Source organism: Sebastes fasciatus, chromosome 14, assembly GCF_043250625.1.
Source record: "Sebastes fasciatus isolate fSebFas1 chromosome 14, fSebFas1.pri, whole genome shotgun sequence".
NCBI lineage: Eukaryota > Metazoa > Chordata > Actinopteri > Perciformes > Sebastidae > Sebastes > Sebastes fasciatus.
In genome coordinates this window covers 19,767,866-19,794,164 of record NC_133808.1, presented here as the reverse complement: position 1 = coordinate 19,794,164, position 26,299 = coordinate 19,767,866, and the positions used below count along the sequence as shown (strand labels likewise).

General features: G+C 39.8%; 2 protein-coding genes and 1 long non-coding RNA gene across 3 annotated transcripts in view; 2 read left to right on the top strand and 1 right to left on the bottom strand.

Annotated features, from left to right (window-relative positions):
* The window catches only part of prmt2 (protein arginine methyltransferase 2), a 303,518-nt gene that overhangs the window by 95,355 nt on the left and 181,864 nt on the right, over positions 1–26,299 (top strand). The window lies entirely within an intron of this gene.
* Positions 422–19,943, top strand: LOC141782801 (sacsin-like). The gene is made up of 8 exons (XM_074659538.1): positions 422–458; positions 1,045–1,090; positions 3,792–3,879; positions 4,692–4,803; positions 6,215–6,361; positions 6,476–7,910; positions 8,045–8,133; positions 8,233–19,943. Exons 2-8 carry the CDS (start codon positions 1,050–1,052, stop codon positions 19,167–19,169), a joined length of 12,849 nt encoding a protein of 4,282 aa, XP_074515639.1. The 5' UTR covers positions 422–458; positions 1,045–1,049; the 3' UTR covers positions 19,170–19,943.
* LOC141781744 (uncharacterized) lies at positions 25,060–25,930 on the bottom strand. Its single transcript, XR_012596940.1, has 3 exons — positions 25,824–25,930; positions 25,277–25,406; positions 25,060–25,181 (listed from the first exon to the last, which is right to left on the bottom strand). It is a non-coding gene; the product is annotated as an uncharacterized LOC141781744 (long non-coding RNA).

Here is a 26,299-nt window from a genome sequence, read left to right as displayed (position 1 = left end):
ATAGGCTACATGGACAACATTGGGAAAAGCAATTACAAGACAGCAATTAAATTAAATGACCCTTTAAGCGACTTTTGAAACTTTTGACGGATGAACAGTTTATTGATAGATGTGAAAAGCTACTCCATAATTTGGTTCCCCTAAATCTTATCGAAAATTGACCTCTACTCATTGTGTTCAGATGAGCTCATAGTAACTCTGAATAGTTGCGTTTCATTGTGCAGTTCAGGAGAAACTGTCTGTCATCAGCTTTGATGCTGCTGCCCTCTAAAGTTTTGTTTCCTACAAATGATACTGAGACTTTAGCGGAAAACGAAAGAAACTAGTGCACCAGGAAACAAGCGTGGTTTTAGGGTTGGGCATCAGCAGCCTTTATAAAGAGGAGAACGGATGGAACTGCGGTTCTTTGTCAAACTGACAAACACCAGAACGGATGAGACTCTTCAAATATGACTGAGGTACAGTTGTTTTTTTGTTTAGTTTTTTACTAATGTGTAGTTAATTACTAGCATCTTTATCAGCATAACTGAGTAAATTAACCAACATATTATGTGGCATTATTGGGGGGGAAATGCATGCAACAATAAGGAAGTTGGAGTAACAGGAAGTTGAAAGTATTTAATGATAGTGAAATTAATCCACGAAATAAAATTTAATTAAGATCATTTCATTCTTAATTTAAGTTCTCAAAAGTGGCATCACGTGACGGACACAGAAGTTGTTATTCCACCGTATTCTCTGAGATTAAACTCACAAATGTACAAGAAAAAACTCAGAAATTATCTGAGTTTAAGAAGTCTAGTTTTCTCTCAGAACACTTGAATTACAATATGCTGAAAGGTTATAATGGATTTTTTGCCCGATGATGCCAAAACATTCTGCCTGCTGCAGGTTCAACTATTAAGTGTAAACTCTAGAAACCTTGAGTGCATGCAGGAGAGTTACTGACATTTAAATTGTCTGTGTGGTAGCAGGTGTGGCCATCACGTGGATAAAATGAGTTTGTTCTGTAATGTAATGCACTGTCCTCTGACTCTCTTACAGCATGCATGCCAGGAAGGATGAGTTCCAAGACAAAGAAAAAAACGCGGTGAGTTGCACCTCTTTGTTTTTATGTTGTTTTATGTGCAAACTGAACCAACAATAGAGGAACATGCTATTTTGACCAAAGTGCACTGAAGCAATATTTGAGTTACTGACACTGATTTCTTAAGAAACTTAAGAAATACAAGACCTGATTTCTTAAGAAACTTAAGAAATCAGGTCATCCCTAGCCATATGACTGCCTAGATTGCTTTTTGGGGGGAGGTTTTGCATACCTGCATGTATATATTGCCTATAAAGCCTCTGCACATCCACAGAGGTGTTTTCAGATAATCTGTCTGATTAGACCTCTTCTCAGGACCGTGTGGGTGTGTAAAGACCAATTGATTGATATCTTCCTGTCACCTGTTGTTGCACCTGTTAGGGCGGGACAAATTGCATATTTATCATTCTTATTGGTAGATGAAGATTATAATATTTTTTCATCATAGCTCCACCTACCTTCACCCTGAGCAGAGGTCTAATCAACCACAATAACTGAGAACACCTGAGTGGGGGTTCAGAGGCTTTAAATGGAAAAAGAGCATCATCCTAAAATCAGCTGAAAATTATGTTTTTTCATTTTTGACCTTCCTAAGCACCATCGTATTGTACAAACATCAACGCTGTATCAAACAGATGGATCTATGTCACTTTAACCAGTGGACTTAGAGACTTTCACTGTTAAAGGTCCAATATTGTAGAAAGTATGATTTTCATGTATTTTATATTATAAAGCAGGTTTAAGTGCTGTATAAATACTGTGAAAGTATCAAAGCACTCAATATACAGAGAAATACACACAGCCCGTATTCAGAAATTGTGCGTTTGAAACAAGCCGTTAGGATTTCTGTCCATTTGTGATGTCACAAATCTACAATATTTAGACCATTACACGGTTTTAAGCGTAAACATTCTAAATGTGTCCCATTTTATTTCCTGGTTGCAGTGTATGTAAATTACATCATCTGACTGGAAGTAACAATGGACCCAAACTGTTGCCAGGCACTAAATGCACTAAAACAGAGCGTTTCAGACAGAGGGTAAATACAGGCATATTAAAGCAGGCAGTATGAGGAAAATAAAGTTTTTTTTTTAACATTAAAGCATGTAAACATGTTCTAGTAGAAACACAAAATACAAGTATGAACCTGAAAATGAGCATGATATGGGAACTTTAAATCTGGTTTAAGTTTGGCATGGTGAGAGAAACGGGCAGTGACACATGCATGAATATTGAGAGATCATGTTGTTGTCATGGCGACTATCTGTGTGTCAAACACAACAACTCAAGAACAACTTTTACTTGACAGGTTCATCCTGCAGAGTAGGTTCAATAAATAGACGTTGAAGAAACATGTTGCATATGCCAATACAGTTTATGCACAATAATGAATAATTCGTTTAAAGGGCCCATATTGTGCTAATTTTCAGGTTCATAATTTTTCATACTGTTTACATGCTTCAATGTTCAAAAAACACATTTTCCTCAAACCGTCTGCTTGCATATGCCTGTATTTACCCTCTGTCTGAAACACTTTAGTGCATTTCAACAAAACTGCAACTGAATTACGTTGCTAGGCAACAGCTTGGGTTCAGGTTTACTTCCTGTCCGCTGATGTCATTCACATACAGGCTTCGTTGGAAATCACTTACCATGCACTACATACTCAGTATGAGTACTATCGTTCAACACACTTTTGTGTGAATAAACAATAGTATGTATCTTTTCGGATGCACTGAGCGGTAATTTACGTCGTCACTTCCTGATAGCCTCCTTGCCGGTTGGAAACGTGTAACCATGGAAACATGTACCAACTTCATGTGACCATGTGAGAATCAAAGTCAGAACTAAATAGCATGTTATTAAATTTCGGATGCAACCAATGTGCAACCAGAAACAAACTGGGGCACATTTACAATGTTATGTTTAAAACGGTAAAATGGTCTATATGTTTTTTTGTTTTATTTTTGTGACATCACAAATGGACAGAAATCCTGACAGCTTGTTTCAAAGGCACAGTTTCTGAATATGGGTTGTGTGTATTTCTCTGTGGATTGAGCGTTTCTATACTTTCACAGTATTTATATAGCACTCAAACCTAATTTATAATATAAAAGACATGAAAATCTCACTTTTTACAATATGGGACCTTTAAATATATTAGTATAACTAATAAGATAGAGCTCATATTTGTACTACTCATGGTAAATGAGGGCAAGTGCTGTGTGTTGGTGTAGAAATGAGAGCTTAGCGGCATGACTGATTATGCACAGTAACAATATATGACTATTGCATAACCATTTACAAGCCCCTATACAGGAAAGTTATTTATTAGTCTTGTAGCACCCACCTGCATAAATTCCTTACATAAATTCAACTGTTTGTAACTAGTTACAGCTATAAGATTCCAAAATCATATCCATACCAGTCATGTTTTATGAGTGGACATTAGGTAGAGAAAGTGCCTTGTTTACAATATACTAGTGAACATTTTGGCTCTTATTGGCCTACAAGGAAATAGTATCTTCTAATTTCAAGTAAAGCACTTTATGGCTAAACATATAAGTCAAATATAGGTATGTGCTGGTTGGACTTGACTCTAATCCCAGCTCTTCCTACCTTAGTTGCTTCAGGAGGACTCACCCTGTGTTGATTTGAATTTTATCCCTTGTTTCTCACTCTTTAATCCTCCTGCTTTGTTTAGGACGTCCTTTGGGGCAACAGCGCCGCCCTTCATTGACTACCTGCAAGATATTCTACGTCGATATCCAGATGGTGGACAAATTTTGAAGGTGGGTACAATGCTGTCAAATATTGATTAACTATAATAATTATGTATAATAATGACTTTACATAACATTTCATATGTTTCTAACTGATGCATAGCATTATTCTTTAGATCTAGCTTATACACACCTGGATTTTGGACGTTTATTTCTTTTGGTGTGACCAGCATGGTTGCTAAACATGTTGATTCTGCTTAAATTTATATTGAATCCTAAAAACAGGTGATTTGTATTTGATTTACAGACATTTTGCATAAGAAATATGAAAAAATATTCAAATTGCTTTTTTTCCTCCTGCCAATAAAACAACATTACATTCAATGAACGCATTTATCACACTAGTTTTTAATTGTATTAAACGTTGATGTTAAAATGTTGAATTTTATTTCATTAGATTTTGCCTCAGTGGGTGTACTGAATAAACTGGTAACTCCATGTATGTTGATAGTCTATCAATTTCTCACTGCAGTTTTAAGTTTCCAAGCCTCTGATTAGACGTCTAGTCTAGTGTAAGCTGGGTGGAGATGAGCCGGAAATAACATTTCACCAAACACAAAAAAACAACAATACAACAAAACCATCAGATAGGTGAGGGAGATGTCAATAAAGCGCAGTTTGTTCACGCCCACACAATCCTGAGAATAGATCTAATTAGAAGAAAACACCTGTGTAGGTGGACTAACTTTAACCATACTCGTGTGTAGCCCAGATTTGGAGCTTAGCAGAGTGGCGGTAGAGCAGAGGAATGTGGCGGCAAACCGTGAGTGTTAACTTTGGTCTGCTAAGCTCTAATGGTTAATGTTTGTATTTGTCAACAGGAGCTGATTCAAAATGCAGATGATGGTCAAGCCACAGAAGTGATTTTCATCCATGATGAGAGAAGCTATGGGACTGAGAGCCTTTGGACTGATGCATTGGGAGAATACCAAGGTATGCAGGATGATCAGAGAATAGCCATGCTCTAGGGAGGTTATCATATAATTTTAACAAAAATGTATATCAGAAAATTTGATAATAGAGCAAATAGGAGGTAGCTTGATGACCGATGATTGGTAGCTACCAGCAAAAAAGTCCAATACTCAAATGTCAGCCCTAGAGTTTGTATGTTCTGCTTGTTTTCATGTGGGTTTCCTTCCATAGCCCAGTGTGGTTGGCCAAAGAGGACATGTGTGTAATGTTTTTTGTTATTACCATAAAACTCTTTTTTTTTTCTTGACAATAACGGCTTCTTGCCTTTTCAGGCGATCCAACGCAAACTTGCTTCTCATGATGACTTGATAAGATGGCATTAGGGTCTGAGATGCTATATTGATTATAATAACAACAAGAATTAAAATATTGCACATTGTGGATTAAAGTCAGGGCTATAAAGTGTCCAGACATTCATTTTTCATAAATGAATGGATCTGAGAGCTGCTGGAAGTGTTGAAATCTTTAAACTTAAACTTAAAACCTACCTATTCAGCCAGGCCTTTGATTAAGAATGGTTATTTCATTCACTTATTTTATTGTATTTATAATTATTTATTCAATTTTATTGGTATTTTATTAACCACTTATGGTATTTAAGTTGTACAATTTTATTCTATTTTATTAATCACTTAATTGATTGTATTTAAGTTGTAAAATTATATTATATGTTATTGTTATTTTATTAATCACTTACTGTATTTAAGTTGTAAAATTCTATTCTATTTTATTGTTATTCTATTAATCACTTATTTTATTGTATTTAAGTTGTATAATTTTATTCTGTTTTATTGTCTGTTATTTTTATTAATCTAGATTTTACTTCTCACTATTTTACTAATAATACTGTTATTATGGCTTTCAATTCTATTTTAGTGCTATTTATTATTTTATTGTCTCACGTACATTAGTCTCAAATTGTTAAATTGCTGAATTATTTTGTCGTTTGTGTTGTTTTTACAGTCCAACACTTGTTCAGTCTAACCTGTAGGAAAGGTGGAATACAAATAACGTTTGATTGATTAAATTCAGCATAAGGACATAAGGAAGTCTCTCCATATGTCGCTGGTTACAGTAGACTGTGCTCACCATATTCCCCACAAGACCTTAACATTAATTTTAATTGTAATAAAAGAACTTGAAGTGTACCCGTCTTAGTCAACAGTTTACAATATGGAGACCTTCTAGCAGAAATTGCCTTATGTCTACTGATTGTTTGTTTACAACCTCAGCCTCATAAACATTTTGCTCAATGCATGCTGGATAGACTTAAAAATAAGCAGTTACAGAGAGACCGGAGAGAATTAATGAACACACAGATGCATTACCCTAATGTCATAAGCACTTTTGTACTTTTTTTGTTTTTGCAAAGGTCCTGCTCTCTACGCCTACAACAACGCAGCGTTCACTGAGGATGACTGGAAAGGAATCCAGATGGCAGGGAGAAGTGTCAAACGCAATGACCCAAACAAAGTTGGGAGGTTCGGAATTGGCTTCAACTCTGTTTACCACATAACAGGTGAAACTACGTACAGATACACACGTATACCTAATTGTGTCAGTTTAAATTTGAGTCTTTAGAGAACATGCATAGTTGATTAATGGGACAATATGTGTTTTACTTTACTCACAGATGTGCCAAGTATATTCAGTTCAGAGCACCTTGGCATGATGGACCCCCAAGAAAAAATAATATTTGGAGGAAGACCAGGAGGTTTTCTGTGGTCTCTGGATGATGCAGAGCACCAAGAAGCTCTAATGTCTATGCATGATCAGTTTCAACCCTTTCGAGATATAGTTTCGCTTGTAAGCAGACCAGAATGGTCAGAAGTCATCATGGAGGATCAACACTTTGACGGGACAATTTTCAGGTTCCCCTTGCGCAAAGAGGCCTCAGATATTTCAGATAATCTGTATGACTCTGACAAGGTGGTTGACCTTTTTGATAGCTTCATTGCGGATGCAGACTTGAGCCTTCTGTTCCTGAAAAATGTGACCTCTGTGTCCTTGATACATATCGACGTACATGGCACCGTTAACACCAGACTTGAAGTGAAATCCTCAGTCCCCACAGATGTGGTTCTGGAGTCAGAAGAGGAGTCGATAATCGAGGGTTCTACAAGGTTCAAACTGATAACCCTCAACTCAGAAGACCACAAAGAAACAAAGTGGCTTCTGACAACCTGTACCATGAAAGAAGGCAACGTAGAAAATCTTGATTCACTTGCAAAAAAGTTGAGCTTTTTCCCTCAAGTTGACTTGGCATTCCCTTGTGGTGAGAAGAGAGACTGTGGTGAGAGTAGACTGAGCTGCTTTCTCCCCCTCCCAAACAATGAATCCAACAAGACAGGACTCCCAGTTTACATCAACGCATGCTTTGGCCTCACAGACAACAGAAGACACATCAAGTGGCAAGAGGAAGACCAGAAACATGACGAACACGCTGTGTGGAATGAATTGCTGATGAAGGAGGTGCTCCCACAGGCATACCTCACGATCATTAAAGATGCCATCAAACTTGCCAAAGCATCTGTTCTGCCTGTCTCCTCCGTGTACGATCTGTGGCCAGATATCGACAAGATAAAGCACAAAGACAAATGGCATGGCGTTGCTCTGGATGTTCTTCATCTCTTATTCAGACAGGAAGTGGCTGTCCTCTCTCTTGCCAAAGATGAAAGACAGTTTATCACTCCATCGGAAGCTGTGTTCCCCTGTAATGGTCCAACAAGCCCTGCCATATTGGCCGCCATTAAAAGGACTTTGGTTTCCTGTGAAGAAAATCTTGTCACTTTACCAGGTAGTGTTGCAAGAGCTATACATGAGGCCCACCCACACCGCAACACCCTAAAACATGTGACCCCAACTTTCCTAAGAGACATTCTCCGCAGGATTGGCGTGCACACCGTCTCTAAAGACGACAAACTCTGTCTTTTGGAGTACGTTTTGAGCGATGGAAAATACAAAGAGCTCAAGGGTCTTCAGCTTCTTCCACTAAACGATGGCTCTTTCAGATCTTTCACAGACAGAGAGGAGGACACTGCTTTAATTGACAGCAACGAATTTCCAAGGTAGGTCTTTAATTTTTGGCTAATTATTTAGATTGAAAGAATATCTTTTTTGGTCATTCAATGTACACTAAGATAATATGCAAATGTCATTGTTTTTGTTACATGCACAATGAACAAACTTACCCTCTATGCAGAGTCTTGCTACCATACTGCAAACACCTCTTCATCTCAGATGATCTCAGTCCAGCCTGCAGCACCCACCTGAAAGAACTGGCCAAAAAAAGTAGGAATCTAATTTTATTGAACAGTGATTTAAAAGTTATTTACATCTGTCACCTGCTTGTTTTCACACTACACAAACATTTTTATATGTATTTTTCAGATTTATTCAAGGTCATCAACATTGACGCAGACCAGGTGGCTGAATATACAAGGAGGTATTTGCCACAGGACTGGAAGCAGACGAGGACGGGGCTTGTTACCTGGGACATCAGCAGCAGCCAACATCCGCCTTTAGACTGGCTCCAAGAATTCTGGAAATTTCTCAACACTCACTTCAAAGAGTTAAGTAATTTCACTGGAATGCCATTAATACCAGTCAGTCCTCTGTCTGTCAGTCAGCCTGTATCACTAGCAAGACTAGAGCAGAACACAACCCTCATTTTTCAGAAAAACAAGCAGGAGAACTTGCCGGAACAAATAGCTCAGTTAGTGAACAAAGTCGGTGGCACAGCGGTGAGAGGAAACGAGTGGCTCAAACACGAAGACCTAGACTTGTATGTTCTGTGCCCATCTCCAAAGAGTGTCATGAAAGTCTTGGTGAATTTAGATTCACAGGATGTCATCAGAGAACTCAAGACTGCCTCTCACAGAGCACGAGAAGAACTGAAAGATTATCTCTCTCGTCTGGATTCTCTCTCAGTCACTGAGAAAGATTTGCTCTCCAAGTTGCCTCTGTTTCAAACCATGAAAGGATCCTGCGTTGCCGCTCAATCAAAACGGGCTGTGCTTCTAATTTCTGGTCTAAAAGTACCAACAGAGTTCCCCATGCCCGATTCAGTTGTGCAGTGCGCAACTGAGGCTGATCGCAGACTGTTGCAGCTGCTCAAAGTCAATCTCTTGGACACCGCCGAAGCAGCCAATCTCCTCGTTGACTGTATTGAGAAGGGGGCTTGCAGAAAAGAAGACACTGAGAAAATCATGACTTGGATTTTACAGCACGGTGATGTCCTTTTCTCTCAAAATCAGACCTTGAAACGCAGATGTAAGGACTTGAGCTTCATTGGAGTGAATGGAAAGCTGAGAAAGACCTCAAGCTTTTTTGATCCAAGAATTGAAACCTTTAAAGTCATTTTTGAGTCTGATTTCTTCCCCCCACCTTTATACACTCACACATCGCAGATGCTGCAAAGCCTAACAGATCTTGGATTGCTAAATAAAGAAGTAGATGTGTCACCTGAGCACTTCATGCATGCCGCCACACTGATTGACAGACCACATGTTGACTCTCAAACTGAGGCTCTCAAAAGAGCTCAGGTGCTCTTGAAGATGTTGGATACTAATGATCTGCTGTCAAAGTTTTCTCTTGAGCAACTCCATCGCCTCAAAATGCTAAAATGGGTCCCATGTGCTAAGCCTGATAATGACAAAAAATCTCAGACAAGTTGTTTCTTCTGCCCGGATGAGATAAGAGATTCTGTGTACGAGGACATTGTTGGGCATGTAATGCCTTTGGTGGGAAAGTTCAGTGACAGAGTGAGCAGCCAACTTGGTCTCAAACGCCTACCCCCACCTGAAAAAGTGATAGAGAATTTGTCAGTCTTGACATCAAAAGCACAGAAAATGAGTGATCCTGACACAAATATGGATTTCAAAAGGAAGTTGCATAGCATTTACAAACACATGCAAGACCACATCTCTGAATTTTCAACAGTGATGAACAAAGACACACCCTGGCTGTGGAGCCACAACAAGTTTGTATCACTTCAGGATCTGGTTCTAGACTACCCACAAAATCTTGATTTGAGCTGTTACATTGGAAAGGTGCCAAAAGAATTTCGGCCATACAAGAAGTTGCTCCAGGAGTTTGGCCTGAGAACGGTGCTTTCAGATGAAGAAATTGTTGGCATTCTTCAATCTATCCAGCAAACCATTGAAGAAAGGCAACAGCCATTTGCAAATCCCTCTGAGGTAAAAGTGTCAATAGAAATCCTTAACTGGCTTTGGAGAGAGAAGAAGACCGTTCAGGATGACATCCCAGTGCCAGTCCTCTTAGAGGGTGAACAACATACCCTTAAACCACTGTCAACAGCAGTCTTCTGTGATGTGAGCAAAAATGGGTTGAAAGAGCTCAAGTACAGCCAGGAGGAAATTCATGTTGTACATGAGGAAATCCCAATAGCAGCTGCTGAATGGTTTAACATCCGATTTCTCAGTACCTACATCCTCGATCCAGAGTTAGTGGGAATAGAACAGTGTGGACAATCTGAACCGATAACCACGAGGATTAAAAACATTCTCAAAGAGTATGATGAAGAAAGTGACATCTTCAAAGAGCTCATTCAAAATGCAGAGGATGCTGGGGCAGAAGCATGCAAGTTCTTGGTGGATTTCAGAGTGCACAAAGACGCCCCCGAAAGTCTCATTGACCCTGACATGACACTTTGTCAGGGACCTTGCCTTTGGGCATTTAATAATGAGCAGTTCACAGCGGAGGATTGGAAAAATATTGTCAGAGTTGGCGCTGCCTCGAAGGAAAACAAGGTGGAAAAAATTGGAAAGTTTGGACTTGGATTCAATACAGTGTATCATGTGACAGATGTTCCTTCTATCCTCAGTGGCAACAGTCTTCTCATACTTGATCCAAATGTAACTCACCTCAAGAAGCACATCAGACACAAAGCAAATCCTGGAATCAAGCTGGATCTCTCTCAGAAACGACTCTTTCATTGCTTTCCTGGTCAGTTTGGATCATACGAACGCATTTTTGATTGTAATTTCAGCAGACAAAGTCCCCCTGAGCCCTATCCGGGCACTCTGATCAAACTACCTTTCCGAACTGAAAAAGAGGCTCTTGAGTCAGAAATAAGTGCAAAGGTGTATCACAAACACAATATCATCACTTTTCAACAGCACTTAACTAACAATTCACAAACTCACCTGCTGTTTTTGAAGAACATCAATACATTATCTCTACAAAGTATGTCAAACGATGTTTCAACTCCGCCAAGAGATGATGAAATCGAAACCGTCCTCACTGTCTCCAAAACCACTGTGAGAACAATGAAGATTCCTGATGAAACCAATGTGACAAAGCAGCATCAAGCTGAGAAATCATTGGGGAAACTTGATGGAAAATGCAAAGAGGTCATTGACTGCAGCACAGTCAACATTGTCCAAATAACCAGTCAGCAATCTGGTGTAACTGAAGTCCAATCCTGGCTCCTGTACAACTGCTTTGGGACCCATCAGTCTTTGCAAATGTCTCTTCAAGGAAACAAGCAAGCCAAGTTCTCTTTGCCCATCGGGGGGGTTGCTGTGCCTTTGCAAAAAGATCCAGAAACTGGGAAACTGGCCCCATTACAAACAGATCTTGTTGGACAGGCATTTTGCTTCCTTCCTCTTTCCATTCACACAGGTCTTCCAGTCAATGTAAATGGAAAATTTGCTGTGACGAGCAACCGAAAAGGTCTGTGGGAGAGTGGGGTGAAACATGACTGGAACAAAGCCCTTCTTCAGGATCCTGTACTGACAGCATATGTTACTGCACTTTTGGCACTAAAGAAAATGTCTGAAAACGAGCAACTGGAAACTTACTGTTACCACACCTTTTGGCCTGATAGAGAGAAAGTGAGTGAAACTTTCAAGCCTTTGGTTGATGCATTGTACTCCACCATTGCTCAGCACTCCATTGGCCCAGAGCTCTTTAGTGATGGAGAACATTGGTGCTCAATGAACAATGCCATATTTCTACACGAGAGCATCGAAGAGGATGAAGACATCAGTGCACTTGCAGTGCAGGTGTGCAAGGAACATGCAAAAGCACCCAACCGTGTTGTTTCCCTTCCACTGTGGTTGAGAAATAGCTTCAAACAGGCTGGCCTAGAGCAGGTTTTACAGAAGAGAACATGGAACTGGGACAAGTTTTACCAAGAAGCAGTGTTTAACAACCTTGGTACCATGGACCCTAAGAGTAGAGATACTCTCGTGCTGCATGCTATTGACCTTGATATCAAAGAAATTGACAAACTACTGGTCAGCTATCCTTGCATCCCTGCAGAAGGCGGACAGCTCCAGCACATCAAGAAACTTGTGAATCCGTCAGGGAAAGTGGCCTGTCTTTTTGAACCAGAAGAAGGACGCTTGCTTGGTGGTACCAAAAATGACTTCTGCTCCCCCGAAAGGATTCAACGCTTGTTGGAACTTGGAATGGCAAATGATCGTCTCCCACTGGAAGACATCACAGAGAAAGCAGGCACAATCCAGAAAACATGGAGCACTGATAAAAATAAAGCATGGGGGCATTTGCATTGCCTTCTTGAACTTATGAAGAATCACGTGAATGATGAAGACTCTCTCCACTGGGAGACACTGAGAATGACTGAATTTCTCCCAGCATTTTCCCCCGGTGCTACAAAAATGGAAAGAAATGTCACACTTAAAAGACCCACTGATATTTTTTGTGACAAATGCTCCCCACTTGTTAACATGACACAACACGTGCTGGATCATACCAATCTGAAAATACACAACACCGATCCAGTCCTGCAAATTTTGGGAGTCCATGACAGTCCAAGGCCTGAGAACGTGCTCCAGCAGCTGCAGGAAGCATGTGAGCAATCTCAATCCATTGATGCATCCATGCTTCACAAAATAGCATGTGATTGCTATCATTTTCTGAATCAGTGGCTTAGTGGCTCTGGGGACCCCACTTTCATTTCACAGAGGGCAAATTCATTCCCATTCATTCTTGTTGGCAGTACATTTGTAAATGTGAATTGTGTAGCTGAGAAAGGGCAATTTGAAGCAAAACCCTATCTCTATGTACTCCCAACTGCCTTCATTGATTTCAGGAGGCTCTGGGAAAGTGTAGGTGTTGAAAAATGTTTTACAACCAGTCACTTTCTAACTGTGCTCCAGGAATTGCACTCTCAACATGGTAAGAAGACCCTGCCAAAGAGTGACCTAACGACTTGCATTCAAATTCTAAAAGAAGGGATATATGAGGCCAAAGAGACAAGAACGGCTGACTATCTGATACCCAATGCAGATGGAGTTTTACAACGTGCAAGTGAGATGTTTTTTGATGACAGCCCATGGATGCCAGTTGCTTCAGGTGTCACATTATGTCACAAGGATATCACACGTAGTATGGCTTGCCACTTTGGAATCAAAACTACCAGGCATCATACCCTGCAAAACCACTTTGTTGAGAACATTTCACCATTGGCTTTTCAGTTTGAACAGCAGGAAAAACTAACTGTTCGAATTAAAAACATAATTTCAGCCTATCCAGCAAAGAAGGATATCCTTAAAGAGCTTGTCCAAAATGCTGATGATGCAGAGGCTACAGAGATTCACTTTGTTTGGGACAAACGCCAGCACAGCGAAGAAAAAACGTTTGGGGAGAAATGGAACGAACTGCAGGGTCCAGCACTGTGTGTGTTCAACAACAAAGTGTTTTCTGATGCTGACCTGGCTGGCATTCAACAGCTGGGAGAAGGAGGAAAGCACAACTCTCCAGGGAAGATAGGAAAATACGGAGTAGGATTCAACTCTGTTTACCATCTGACTGACTGCCCATCAATCCTCATTGGAGATGAACTACTCTGCATTTCTGATCCCAATCAAAAATACATTGAATGCCATTCAGACAACCCACCAGCTGGCACTGGCTATAAACTAGCTGACACTTTCAAGACCATGTACATGGATGTCTATGAATCCTTTCTTCCAGACAAATTTTCTCTTAAAGAGGGCACCATGTTCAGATTACCTCTAAGGATGGGTACCATGGCAAACAGCTCTAAAATATCACAGCAGGGAGTCACTGACCGTGACATGAAGGAGCTATGCTCTGCACTCTCTGAAGATCCTGAAGGACTTATTTTGTTTCTGAAAAACATCTGCAAAATACAAGTCCATGAAATCAATGAACATTCAGAGAAACTTGAAACAATCTTCATGGTTGAAAAAAGTCTGCCAGAGAAAAGCAGAGAAATTAAAGATGCCTTTGTAAAACTTCAACAAAATGCACTGCAATCTGACAAACCAATAACACCAGACAAGTTCATTTATGAAACCGTGATTTCAACCTCTGACGAAAGAAAAACTAGATGGATCATTGCAGAACAGTTTGGCTCATTCAAAAACAGTGGCGACGGAGAACTAACACTATCGGACGAACTCCCCCAAGCAGCAATAGCGGCGCGTGTGAGCACAAAGATGGGCAAAGGTTCAGATATACCACCATCCAGACCTATGATTTTAAATGGAGAAGCCTTTTGTTCGCTTCCTTTGCCAGGGAAAACTGGACTGCCAGTGCATGTCAATGCAAACTTTGAGGTAGATTCTGCCAGGAGAAGCCTTTGGAAAGAAGACGGGCAAAGTCCGAAATCTAACTGGAATGAATCTTTGAAACAAAATGTCATTGCTCCACTGTATGCAGATCTCCTTCATTACATCAGCCGGAAAGTCTCTTCTGCACTTGTTGAGTCATGCTTCAGTAGCTCGTACTTGTGTTTTTGGCCAACTGTGTCCAAAGATGTTGGTCAGGATTGGCATGAAATGATACATGAGGTATACAGATCAATCAAAGAAAGAGGCCTTAATATGATTCCAGTGTTGAGGAGTTCAACACGCGTAATTGCCGGCCCAGAGTTAAAGGAGTACTCTTTTGACTGGTGCAACGTCAGAGAAACTGAAACAACTAAGGCACCATACCTGACACTCTCAGGAATGGAAGAGATCAATCCCATTTTGGAAGATCTTGGAATGACATTGGTTCCTTCTTCCATGAACAGAGTTTGGACAAGTTTCAGAGACGCTGGCATTGAAGTGAAAGATGTGAATCGTTCAACTGTGCAGACATTCCTGAGAGAAAAATCCCTCAATGACCCAACCCAAACGGATGAGGATTTACCGCTGCCCATAACTGCCACTCTGATCAGAGATGAAACAAGATGTTCAAAGCTCTTGAGTTTCTGCTTAAAAGATTTCGACTTGACAAAGGTCAACTCCAGTCTACTTGATGGGCTTCCACTTCTTCTCACAAGAGACAAAGTTTTGAGAGTGTTTGACTCCAAATCTCCCAAGCTGATATCGAGATATGAAAGTCTGTTCTCTGGCTACGAGGACCACTTTGCAGATTATCAGACCAACACAGATCATAGTCACGCTCTACAAAGTTTAGGCCTTGTCAACAGTTTGACAGTTCCCTGTGCAGCGGATTATCTGAAGCCGTTAATTCAGCAGCTTCTTCAGAACTGTGAAGTTGATCTACACAGTGGTCTTCATGTCCCAAACGAGACCATGTTGGAGTGGTTGAAACAACTTTGGATGTTCTTAACAAGTCAGATTAAACCTGCAACATCTTGTGGTGATGAACAAAGTCTGACAATAAGTGATGTGAGAAAGCTCTTCAATGACTGCTGCATTTTACCCGTTGTGTGTCCAAGTTTGAACAACAAGCACTTCCTGCAAGCAATGAAAGACATGCCGAGTGTGATTCAGTTCGCCTCAGAAAATGACATATCAGGCATCCTCTTTAAACTTGGTTTTATGGAGCTTGACACTGTATTCTTCATTGAGATACCTGTAGGCCCACGTTTACTTCTAAACGCTGAACTTATGGTTGTGAATGATAAAAGCTCTGTGTTGGACCAGGTCTTCAACATTAACCACTCAGAGTTTTCCAAGCTTTCCAATGACAAGATGAAAGAGCTTCAGTGTTTCCTGCAGTCTGGAGAATCCAGGTCCAAAGACAAAGACGAGTATCAGAGAAAGCTCAAATCCTTGCCATTATTTGAAACAATACATGGTAACCGAGTGAGGATTGATGGACCAAGAGAGGTGTTTATCCTCAACAGCACATATTCAAAGACATTTCCAGATTTGTTCTCCCTGTCCGACAGCAACAGCATTTTCCTCCAAAACAGTCCAGAGAACTGCATTCTGTCACAAACATTGAAAATCCAAACCCTGACTGATGTGGACTATTTCATGAAGTTCATCCTGCCCATTGTACACACACTCACAGAGATGCAAATGCTTCACTGCCTCAAACTGTTACTGTCACCACAATTCAGTTATTTTCAGCACAAGGACAAAATCATCTCCTCAATGAAGACAGTGAAATTCATTCGCAGTTCTCAAGGCAGATTGGAGATGGCATCACACTACTTTGATGAGAGTGTTGCGCTGTACAAGAAAATGTTGCCCCAAGAGAGATTTGTGCCTGCAAGATTTTGGACTGAGTTGAGTAAAGGAAATCTACCAACAACAAAACCAAAAGACTTACTCAAAGACCTCGGAATGAAGCATGTCGTGTCAAAAGAGGACATAATACATTTTGCATTTCAGTTAGAATCGGAAGCAAAAGGAAACGGCCAACTTGAAGAGTTGAAACTGAAATCATTATTCATTTTCAAAGCAGCCTGCGCTATTGTGAATAATAAAAAAAACAAAGAGGAAAAGTTGCTGGAGAGTATCGCTGACATCAAGTTCATTTTTCCTGTGGAAATTCGAAAAGAACTGTGCAACTATCACCAACCATTTGCTGCTGAGAGAACTGCTGTTAAAATCAGAGGATCTTTGATGGAAAGTGATCCTAAGCATCAAGAACTGATTTGGTCTGCAATGCCGATTATACATCTACCGGTTTATAAGACAGAGAATCTCCCGAAATTGATGACAAATGCAGGAGCGCATGAACAACCACCCTCACACTGTGTAACCAGTAACATGAGCAACATCTGTCAGTCGCATTGTAAATCTAACCAGTTGATCAAAACCCGTGCCAATGTGTTTCGAAGTGCGTACGCCTTCCTGCAGGAAAATGGGTTTGAAGGCAAACCATTGGCTGGTCTTCCTGTTGTGTTGGTTGAAAAAGACAAAGAACTTGTGAGGACTGATGATGCCTCTTTTTCACTCCCCCATGAACGCGAATTCAGACCGTATTTGTACAACGTGTCTCCGCAGGATGTCATGTTCGCAGACTTCTTCAAGAAAATTGGTGTAAAGGACAAACCTACTGCAGTGCAGTACTGTAATGTTCTGGCAGCAGTTCATGCAGATTCCTGTGATAAACCACAACTACAGCCAAACCAACAGAAAACTGTGAAACGTGCTGTTGAGCAGTTTTTCAATTTATTGGAAACTCAAGAAAGCCAGTCCCTTGTTGACGATGTAAAGACTTTGTATCTTCCTGCAGTAGATGGTAAATTATACCCATCATACACACTCCACTACAATGATACAACGTGTGAGACCAAAAGGTTAGAAACAGCGCTGGAGAATAAGTTCCTGTTGCTCGAGAAACTCAGTGAATGTCATTTGGACAGTGACATATATGTGCATCAACAGTTGCTGCAACTGCTGCCTCAGAAATTCAAGCCTACAATGCTGTCTCAATTCACTGAGGAGAGATTAGTGGAATCAAACACGCAGCTTTGTGAGCTTGAGACTGACTGTGACTTTAGTAGATTGTTTGACAAACATCTGTCTTCCGGAGCATTTACACATGGACTCATTTGTCTTATCAGAGAACAGTCTCAGGGAGAAATAACACAAGAAGATGCTACTGACATGTGCAAGAAGACCGTTGGCAGTATTCAGATTGTCTGCTGCAAACATCTGAAAACAGAGCTTTGGGTGAATAAACAGCCACTAAACAAAACTGCCACTGAATTTGATGTTTTTGTTAAAAAAGGGCAACAAGGTTGCATCTTTTACTTGAAACACAACGATGCCATGGTGCACAAGGTGCTAAATCACATCAATATGAAATTGACAAAGGAGATTAATGCTCTTTTAGGGAACCGAATTGCATCAAATCACCTCCTAGTCCTTGGACATCTTCTCGTGTGTGACAGCTTGCAAGACGTTCAGAAAATTCTGGCTGAGAATGGGATCCATGACAGTGCTGAAACTGAAAGCCTTCGGCTCAATCCACCAGCCCCTGGAACAGAAATTCCAGAGGAATGGCATGACTCCTTGGACATGAACATGCTCAATAACTTTGAAGAGGAGGAGTATGTTGGCTACAGCACTAACGACAAGTACATTTATGCAGTTATTGTTGAAGAACTACCTGGGCATTCTGGATCATATTCACAGAGATACAAAATAAAAATTGGAGAAGATGAGCCAATTGAAGTCAGTTGTCTTGACCTGTATCAGTTCAAACGACAAAAGAAGCCAGAACCCGAAGGGAGGACTTGCACATCTGCTGAAGCTTCTTGCATGGACCTGGTGCCACTAGTAGGAGCTGCACCACATTCTTCCCAACCATCAACTACCAGTTCGTCATCTACGAGATCCTCACCAGCCTCTATTGACGAAGCTAAATGTGAAATTGACAAATGTTTGACAGAGATCTGGACTCTTCCCGAGGAGGAGAGGCATAAAGCCATCAAACGATTGTACCTTAGATGGCATCCTGACAAAAACCCTAACTGCCAACTTCTCGCCACCGAGGCATTCATATACTTGCAGAATCGAATTGATGAGTTCATCAATGGAAAAGGCAAAGGCAAAACTGCAGGCCCGTCCTCCCCAAGTAGAAACTCCAATTTCAGCAACTTCTATCAGCAATGGAATCAGGAGGCCAGGCATCACCGAGATGGCCGAGAGAGATTCTCTAGAGGCAACCATTCCTACAACTTTTGGACCCATAATGAAAATGTCCCAAGGCCGAACAAAGAGGAGGCCCAGCGCTGGTGTAGACAAGCTCGCTGTGATCTCAACGCCGCTGACAAAGACGTTGGTGGGGCGAGCACAGAGTGGTGTCTGTTCAAAATCCATCAAGCAGTAGAAAAGTCTCTCATAGCTGCAAAGTATAAAAGAGATGGTCAACATCCTGCCAGCAGCTCCATTTCAGCCCTTGCCATGCAAGTTTCTCTCTACAACCTCCAACTGAGAGGTCTGCCTCAAATTGTGGAGAGTCTGAAGATGCTGGGGGTGGACGCAAAAAAGACTCAGTATCCAAACTGCCATCGATTTCCCCATATCCCAAATGAACAGTTCAAATCAGAGAATGAACTGTTGGCGGTGGAGCAGGCGTCTGAACTTCTCCGTAAAGTAGAGGCATATGTGAATTAGGGACTCAAGACACACAGACGTGTCATGTTGGCAATTTAAGATATTTTGACATGATAAAAATGCTGTCAGCCATATTGTGATATTGAAACATTACTATAAACAAAATAACGGTATCATTTGTTGAACAGGACAGACATAAACATGACTATGTTTTGAAAATGAAAAAGTTTGTGTTATTTGTGACTCATTACTGAAGACCTAATAATATAATCACTTTAGGTATTTGTTGAGAAAATGTAAATATCAAAGCATTTTATGCATTGTTGTCAACATTTATGACAACTCACCGAGGACCAAAATAATCACTGTATGACTGTTATGAAAATGGAAATATCATTTTTTTCAATATTATCATTTACAACTACTCACTTAGGATCAATATAATCACTGTATGAATTTGTTATGAAAATTTAAATATGAAGACTTTTCTTTGCAATATTATCATTTACAACTACTCACTGAGGATCAATATATCTGTATGACTTTGTTATGAAAATATGATTTCTTTTTTGCAATGTTATCATTTACAACTACTCACTGAGGATCAATATAATATCTGTATGACTTTGTTACGAAAATGAAAATATCAAAGGTTTTTGCATTGTTATCTTTTATATGTACTCACTTAGCATCAATCTAATCACTGTACAACTTTGTTATGAAAATGAAAATATGATCTTTTGTTTTTGCAATGTTATCATTTATATTATAGTGAAACACTGGCACAAACAGAAATTATTGTGTTGTCCTTAGAAATAAATAAATAAAATGGAATTTCTGGTTTGTTATCATTTATAACTACTCACTCTCAAATCATCATATATTTGTCATGTAAACAACATTTTCTGTTTCATATTTTTAAATACCATACTAAACTTAATGGTCAGGGGTAGACACAGTATCACTATAACTAGGGAGTTTACTTCCTCTATCATTTTCTATTACCACTCTCTGAAAAAGCGTAATCCATTGCTTGTTTTATTTTTAACTTGGTTGCAACCCACCCGTTGTTTGAGGGAGATTTCTGCAATATTAAGTACTGACAATAGTTAAAGATTATATTATATCTGTGGGCTAGAGTGACAGAACATAAGTCATCAAAACTCAGTACGAGTTTGAGGAGCTATTTTCAAATTGAGCTTTAAAGTAAGCACCCATGCTAAACTTACTCAGATGATTGAAATGACTTTGACTGATTAGATCTCTTCTCAGAACTGTGTGGGTGTCAACAGACCGCGGCTGAACGACGTCTCATTGACTCTTGTTTGCTTTGTTGGTATTGGATGATACCCCACAAATCGTTCCAGCAGAACGTTATGTGGTTTGCCTGGTGGTTCTTCACTGCAGCGTCATTTATTATCATGTAACATACAACTTGGAGGGTATAGGGCTTTTCACAGAAGCCATTTTGACATGTCATAGCAGGGTAAACACAGGTGTAATTGATCAAATGAATTATGGTCCCATCCAGTGAGCCAGCATGCACAACACCAGGGCCCTGGCTCACCTAAATGGAACAGGGCCACAATTAATGTTATTAATTACACCTGTGTTTACCCTGCAATGACGTGTCAAAATGGCTGCTAAGAAAAGGGCCTATTATCTTGCTTGTTATACCACCCGCCAACAAAATGCCATACATGATCAAAAATATCACTTATTTGTTTACTTTACAAACTAATAATTTGATCTGGTTTTTCAATGAGTGATCCTGGAGAGAAAGAGATTGTTCTTAAGTCAACCTTTAACAATAGTGAATAGCATTGCATCCTGCTAGCTATCTCCATCTATCACTCCCTTGCTTTCTCACAAATCCCTGAATTATCTTCTTCACAAGAATCCGTCTCTCTCAGTCGGTTCAGTTTTGGTTACACAAATAATCCGAGCATCAAGCACTTTAGCTAAACTTAAACCATGCCTATCTTTACTACAGTTTAAAACTGGTGCCTTGATGTAGAACCACAAACAAGCCAACAAACAAATACCTGCGTCATGCGTGTTCAATTGTAGGCCTACTTTAACCAGCCAGCCGATCAGAATCGAGGACTGTCATGATGTCACACACGGGCTAGTGTTTTCTAACTAAAGTGATGCCATTTTAGCAATTTTGTTGCTAGATTTAGCTTTTTTTCCCCCGGCTACCCAGGCCCTTAAAAAAATATTTTAGCAAATTTAGCTACTTTAAAAAAAAAACTTTTAGCAACTTTTTTTAAGATTTTATTTTAGGGCTTTTTATTGCCTTTATTAGTGCAGCTGGAGAATGACAGGAGAGTGGGGAGAGACATGATGACACACAGCGAAGGGCCACGGGTCAGAATCGAACCCATGTCGCTGCCATGGACGCAGCCTGCATGGGGCGCTCGCTCTACTGGGTGAGCTAGAGGTCCCCTTAAAGAAACTTGTAGCAACTTTTATCGCTAAAACGGCAATAATTGTTGAACAGTTAGATAGCATGTTAACCAACTACCAAAACACTGCTTAAAACAGAAAACTATAATGTTCAGAAAATAAAACAAAAAAATCTATGATGCACCTTGTTTGAGCTTGATAGCTGTAATTGATAAATAATCATACATCTTGATGTCTTGTTGTTTGTTTTAATCAACTTATACATTCGAGAAAGGACAACTGGGATAAGTGAAGATTGACCTGAAGTTTTCCAGAACATTTTTTATACATATGGAGTGAACGACACAACATACTGTTGAGAAGGCTATCATCCAGAGAGATTTAGCACAGTTACAAAACGTCAATGAGATTTAGAGGGTTTCTTACCTTCTTAGTTCCGGTATTACTTCCGCTTTGTATTAGTAAATGGTGTCTGCTGACTTCATTTATTTCCAGTTTAGCTCTGCTCACCTTCAACTGACAGTCTAATCACCTCGGATATTGAACACACCTGTGTGGGCGTGCACGTCTTTTACAAGAAGCTGGAACTGAACTGAAATGTGTTCAGATTGTAGCATTTAGAAAACCCAGTTTAGAATATTCTTATTGGACAGGACACCTGAACGTCCACTTTTCAGTGAAGACAAACATTTCAAGTTAAAAGCACTTTTTTATTCATTAAGAAATCATGTTATGAAAATAATGACAACTAACCATATATCAGACAAATGTATCTTTCCATTATGTTAACAACAAAAGTTTGCTCTGGAGGATGTGACGTCTCAGCGGTCACCGGAGCGTAACGGTCTTCTCCTTGTGCTCGGAGTGTGCTTCGCCTCGTCCTGGAATACTATAAAAAAAGCTTTTCATGTCTCTTCCCGATGTCCACACACGAGTTTCAAATAATTTCTGTCTGTGAGGGAGAAGTTCACACATATATACCAGATTCAGTCTTTGTGTTAAGCTTCCTGTCGTCTCCTCCGTCTATTAATAATTTACACAAAACCTGTACATACTTACAGCAGGCTGGAGCCTGATTCTGAAGGGATGTGCACATAGAAAAAAGAAGCAACAAACAAGTGAAGTGAATCTTTAAAAAGTCAATGTGATAAGGTGGGAGGTCAAGGTGTTACGAGCATATTAGACTTTCATACGGTACATGCAACAATTTTCACATCCGACCTTATGGCATTCGAAGCGAGGCTCTGACATTCTGCATCAAACCCATACCAACTGCAATTTCTTCAAGACTTTTGCTGCAGCTGTGAGGGTCCAGGCGGATGCGGCAGTGGGGCCGGTGGCGCCGCCCGTTGGAGAGACTGCTGCTGCCCGCCTGGCAGGATGGACACTTGGAAGGACCGGCCGCTTTGTGTACACGCTGCTGTTTAGGAGGGGCTGAATCAGAGTCAGGCTGTGGCAGGATGCATCCACAGTCTGAGCAGCTGTGAGCAGTCTGTTGGTCTTTATCACTGCTTTTATCCAACATGGTGCATTCTTTGACACATCATAAGGACATCTGAAACACATAATGTTTATTATGGTTTACAGAGCTCAGGGTAGACATCCATTATATAAAAAGCATACATGTGTCCTATCAGCTCTATTAGAACAAAAAATAGCAATAATAATTATAATCATAATACTACAGATAAAAAAATACAAAAGATCAGTGAGTGAAGGGGCGACTACAAAAAGGAATAGAAACAATGGAAGATGTATTCATGGTAGAAAATGAATAGAAAATTAAAAAATAAAAAAATATATATATTTTGGTTGATGTGTATTGAGGATGTAGGTTTGTATGCGTTTTAAATAAATCCAATAATACTACCACTAATAATAATAACAATATGCACAGTACTACTATTCATATTTGGAGTGATATGGAGAAATGCCAAAACATAAACTATATGGAAACAGCAAAGGGAAAAAGTAAAATACATATGTTAGCAGTACTAATAAAGCTGACAAAGCAAAACAAAAAAAACATGGATTATATTATCCTGTACTGTATGTCAGTGCACGATATATAAACTGACCTGTTTTAGGGTTGATGAACTGACCAAACCGTAACATGCAAAACCAAGAAATATACCACAACAGATGAGCTGCATTGTGCAGCAGCCTCCTGGGCCTGGCTGCAACCTGAACAATGAGCTTATTCGATGCTCGTAAAGGCGCATAAACAAAAGATTTTACATACCGTGCAGCAGCATCTAGCGCAGTGGAGGAATAACATGATTTATATGTGATAATAATAATGTCGGAGAGATGCTGGCAACAAAACACTGAACTGAACTGAATATGAATCATCCCCTGACAAAGGATTGCCTAACATTAAGTGTACAAGTACATCACTTATAATAATGTCCTATCGTGGTTAGACTTGTGGTTCATTGTGTATTTGTTTATTTGTTTCGCACAATTTAAGACTATACAACATAACAAAAATGAATAATATACAGTGCAGGAAGAGGCAAAAAACGGGTTATCTGAAGCCTCCACCTATAGAGACAAGATTAATATAAAGAAATAATATGACTGTATAATAGTGATAACAGACAATTAGGACAAGATATATATAATAACAGCAATAACAATACAGTAAATATATTTTTAAAAAAAAGACAAGTGTGTGTGTGTGTGAGTGTGTGTTACGTGGAAGTATATGGTTAGTGTTTGTGAGGAGGATATTGATTTAAATATCTATAAAGACTTCTGGGAAATCAGAAATCATATATGATTTCCCAGAAGGTAAAGGTCAAATTATATCTTACATGTTATACATATCTACTAGAGGTGTGAATCTTCACTGGCACCCACGATTTGATTATGATTCAACAATTCGAATGCACAATGATTGAAAGGTTCAATTTGAATCTCATAGCCGTTTGAGGTATTGCTCACCCGAACAGGTCATGGTGTCTGATCCACACCTTCCCCCTCGCCAGGTAAGTCTGTAGACCTGGCTTGAAGAAGGGGTTTGCTCTACTGCTGGTGGAGTGGGTGAAGGAGGAGCAACGGGTGGAGGAAGGGCAACTGTCACGCTACTTGGCACACAGCGAGGTGGGGGTGGGATAATAGGAGCTGGTGGCTGTGGTGAGGGTTTGGCTGGACCTCTGGCTCTCTTTTTTAGAGGACTTTCCTCCTCACTGTCATCATTGGAGTCCCCAAGGACGTGACTATAAAGTGGGGTGGAAAAATAGCCATGCTCAGCTGTCAACATAATGTTATCTTGATTTGCAGACTCCCTTATTAATAACATCATATATGTTTTCACTGGCTAAAGAACTCAATTTGTTAACTAGTGTAAAAGGTCAAGAATGCCATGATGGTTGTGTTAGGAATATTCTGCATGCACAGTTCTGCCTTAAAGGGATGCTTAGTCGATTTTCAACCAGCTGTGTCATCAAAGTGTCAGCTCTGTTCTCTTTATACAAAAATCTATTTCAGAATTGTAAAAAAAAAAAAAAAGCAATACATCGTTTTTTTTTTTACCCAATACTTACATCGGCTTTGGCCTTCTCTTTGATTGAACTTCCTCCTCTTCCTCTTCTGACTGTAAATCTGACGTATTGCACGTCAGGGATTTTTTTAAGAGATGACGTGCCTCAAAGTAATGATCTAAAAATGAAATGTATCACACGTCACTTGAGTTTCAAAGTAACAGTATAAAAAAGAACAGTTGTAGATATATATATTTTTGAGAATTAGCATACCACATGACTTAACAACTCTGACATCGTAGCTTTGCCAGTCAGGTCCAGGCTCCTCACCTGTCGACTCTTTCATCATTTTTGTAGTTTGGCCAAAAGGTGACACCGACTCTATTATGTGGAACATCCTTAACTGAGAAGGAAAAAAAACCCAGCACCATTAATCACAGAAATATAACTTCCTGTTCCAAGAAGTTCTGAAATAATTGATTACTCAATTACCTTCTATAGCCAACAATATTAATCAGTAATTGCTGTGGCATGGAGTAACAACAAAAGGAAAGGTCCAATTTTGATGATCAAGCTCCTCTTATCTGAAATTATTTATTTATTTCTATTCTCTGACAACATTTTAATTATTTCCTAACATATTAACATTCTGAAGTGTTTTTTGGCACTTGAATTTACACTTGAAGGTTTGATAAATAAGTGCCAATGTTTTAGTAGTTCATTTGGGTTTGAAAACATTAGGTATACTGTATAACATGTAATAACTGAACAGCAACAATGGGTTTGGTGTACACATTGAAGACAAGTAACTTATACTTACAGTCAATTATTATCCAGTTTCACATAGACTGTCGTGTTTGTGGTGATGCAGTCACTGTCAGTTTTTGTCACAGTCTCTGACCCTTATTTTACAAGAGCTACAACTTTATGGAGGCGGGCCGGATCCGTGGCGCATAGCCGAAATGAGTGAGACACTAGGGCGGATGTACCGACCTTGGGGCGGATCCGCCCCTGAGTCTACTGCTATCTGGGTAACCAAACAACATTGTGAGTTGAAAAAAATGAAAAACATAAAAACAGATACATGGACAACATTGGGGAAAGCAATTGCAAGACAACAATTAAATTAAATGATACTTTAAGCGACTTTTGAAACTTTTGACGGATGAACAGTTTATTGATAGATGTGAAAAGCTACTCCATAATTTGGTTCCCCTAAATCTTATCGAAAATTGACCTCTACTCATTGTGTTCAGATGAGCTCATAGTAACTCTGAATAGTTGCGTTTCATTGTG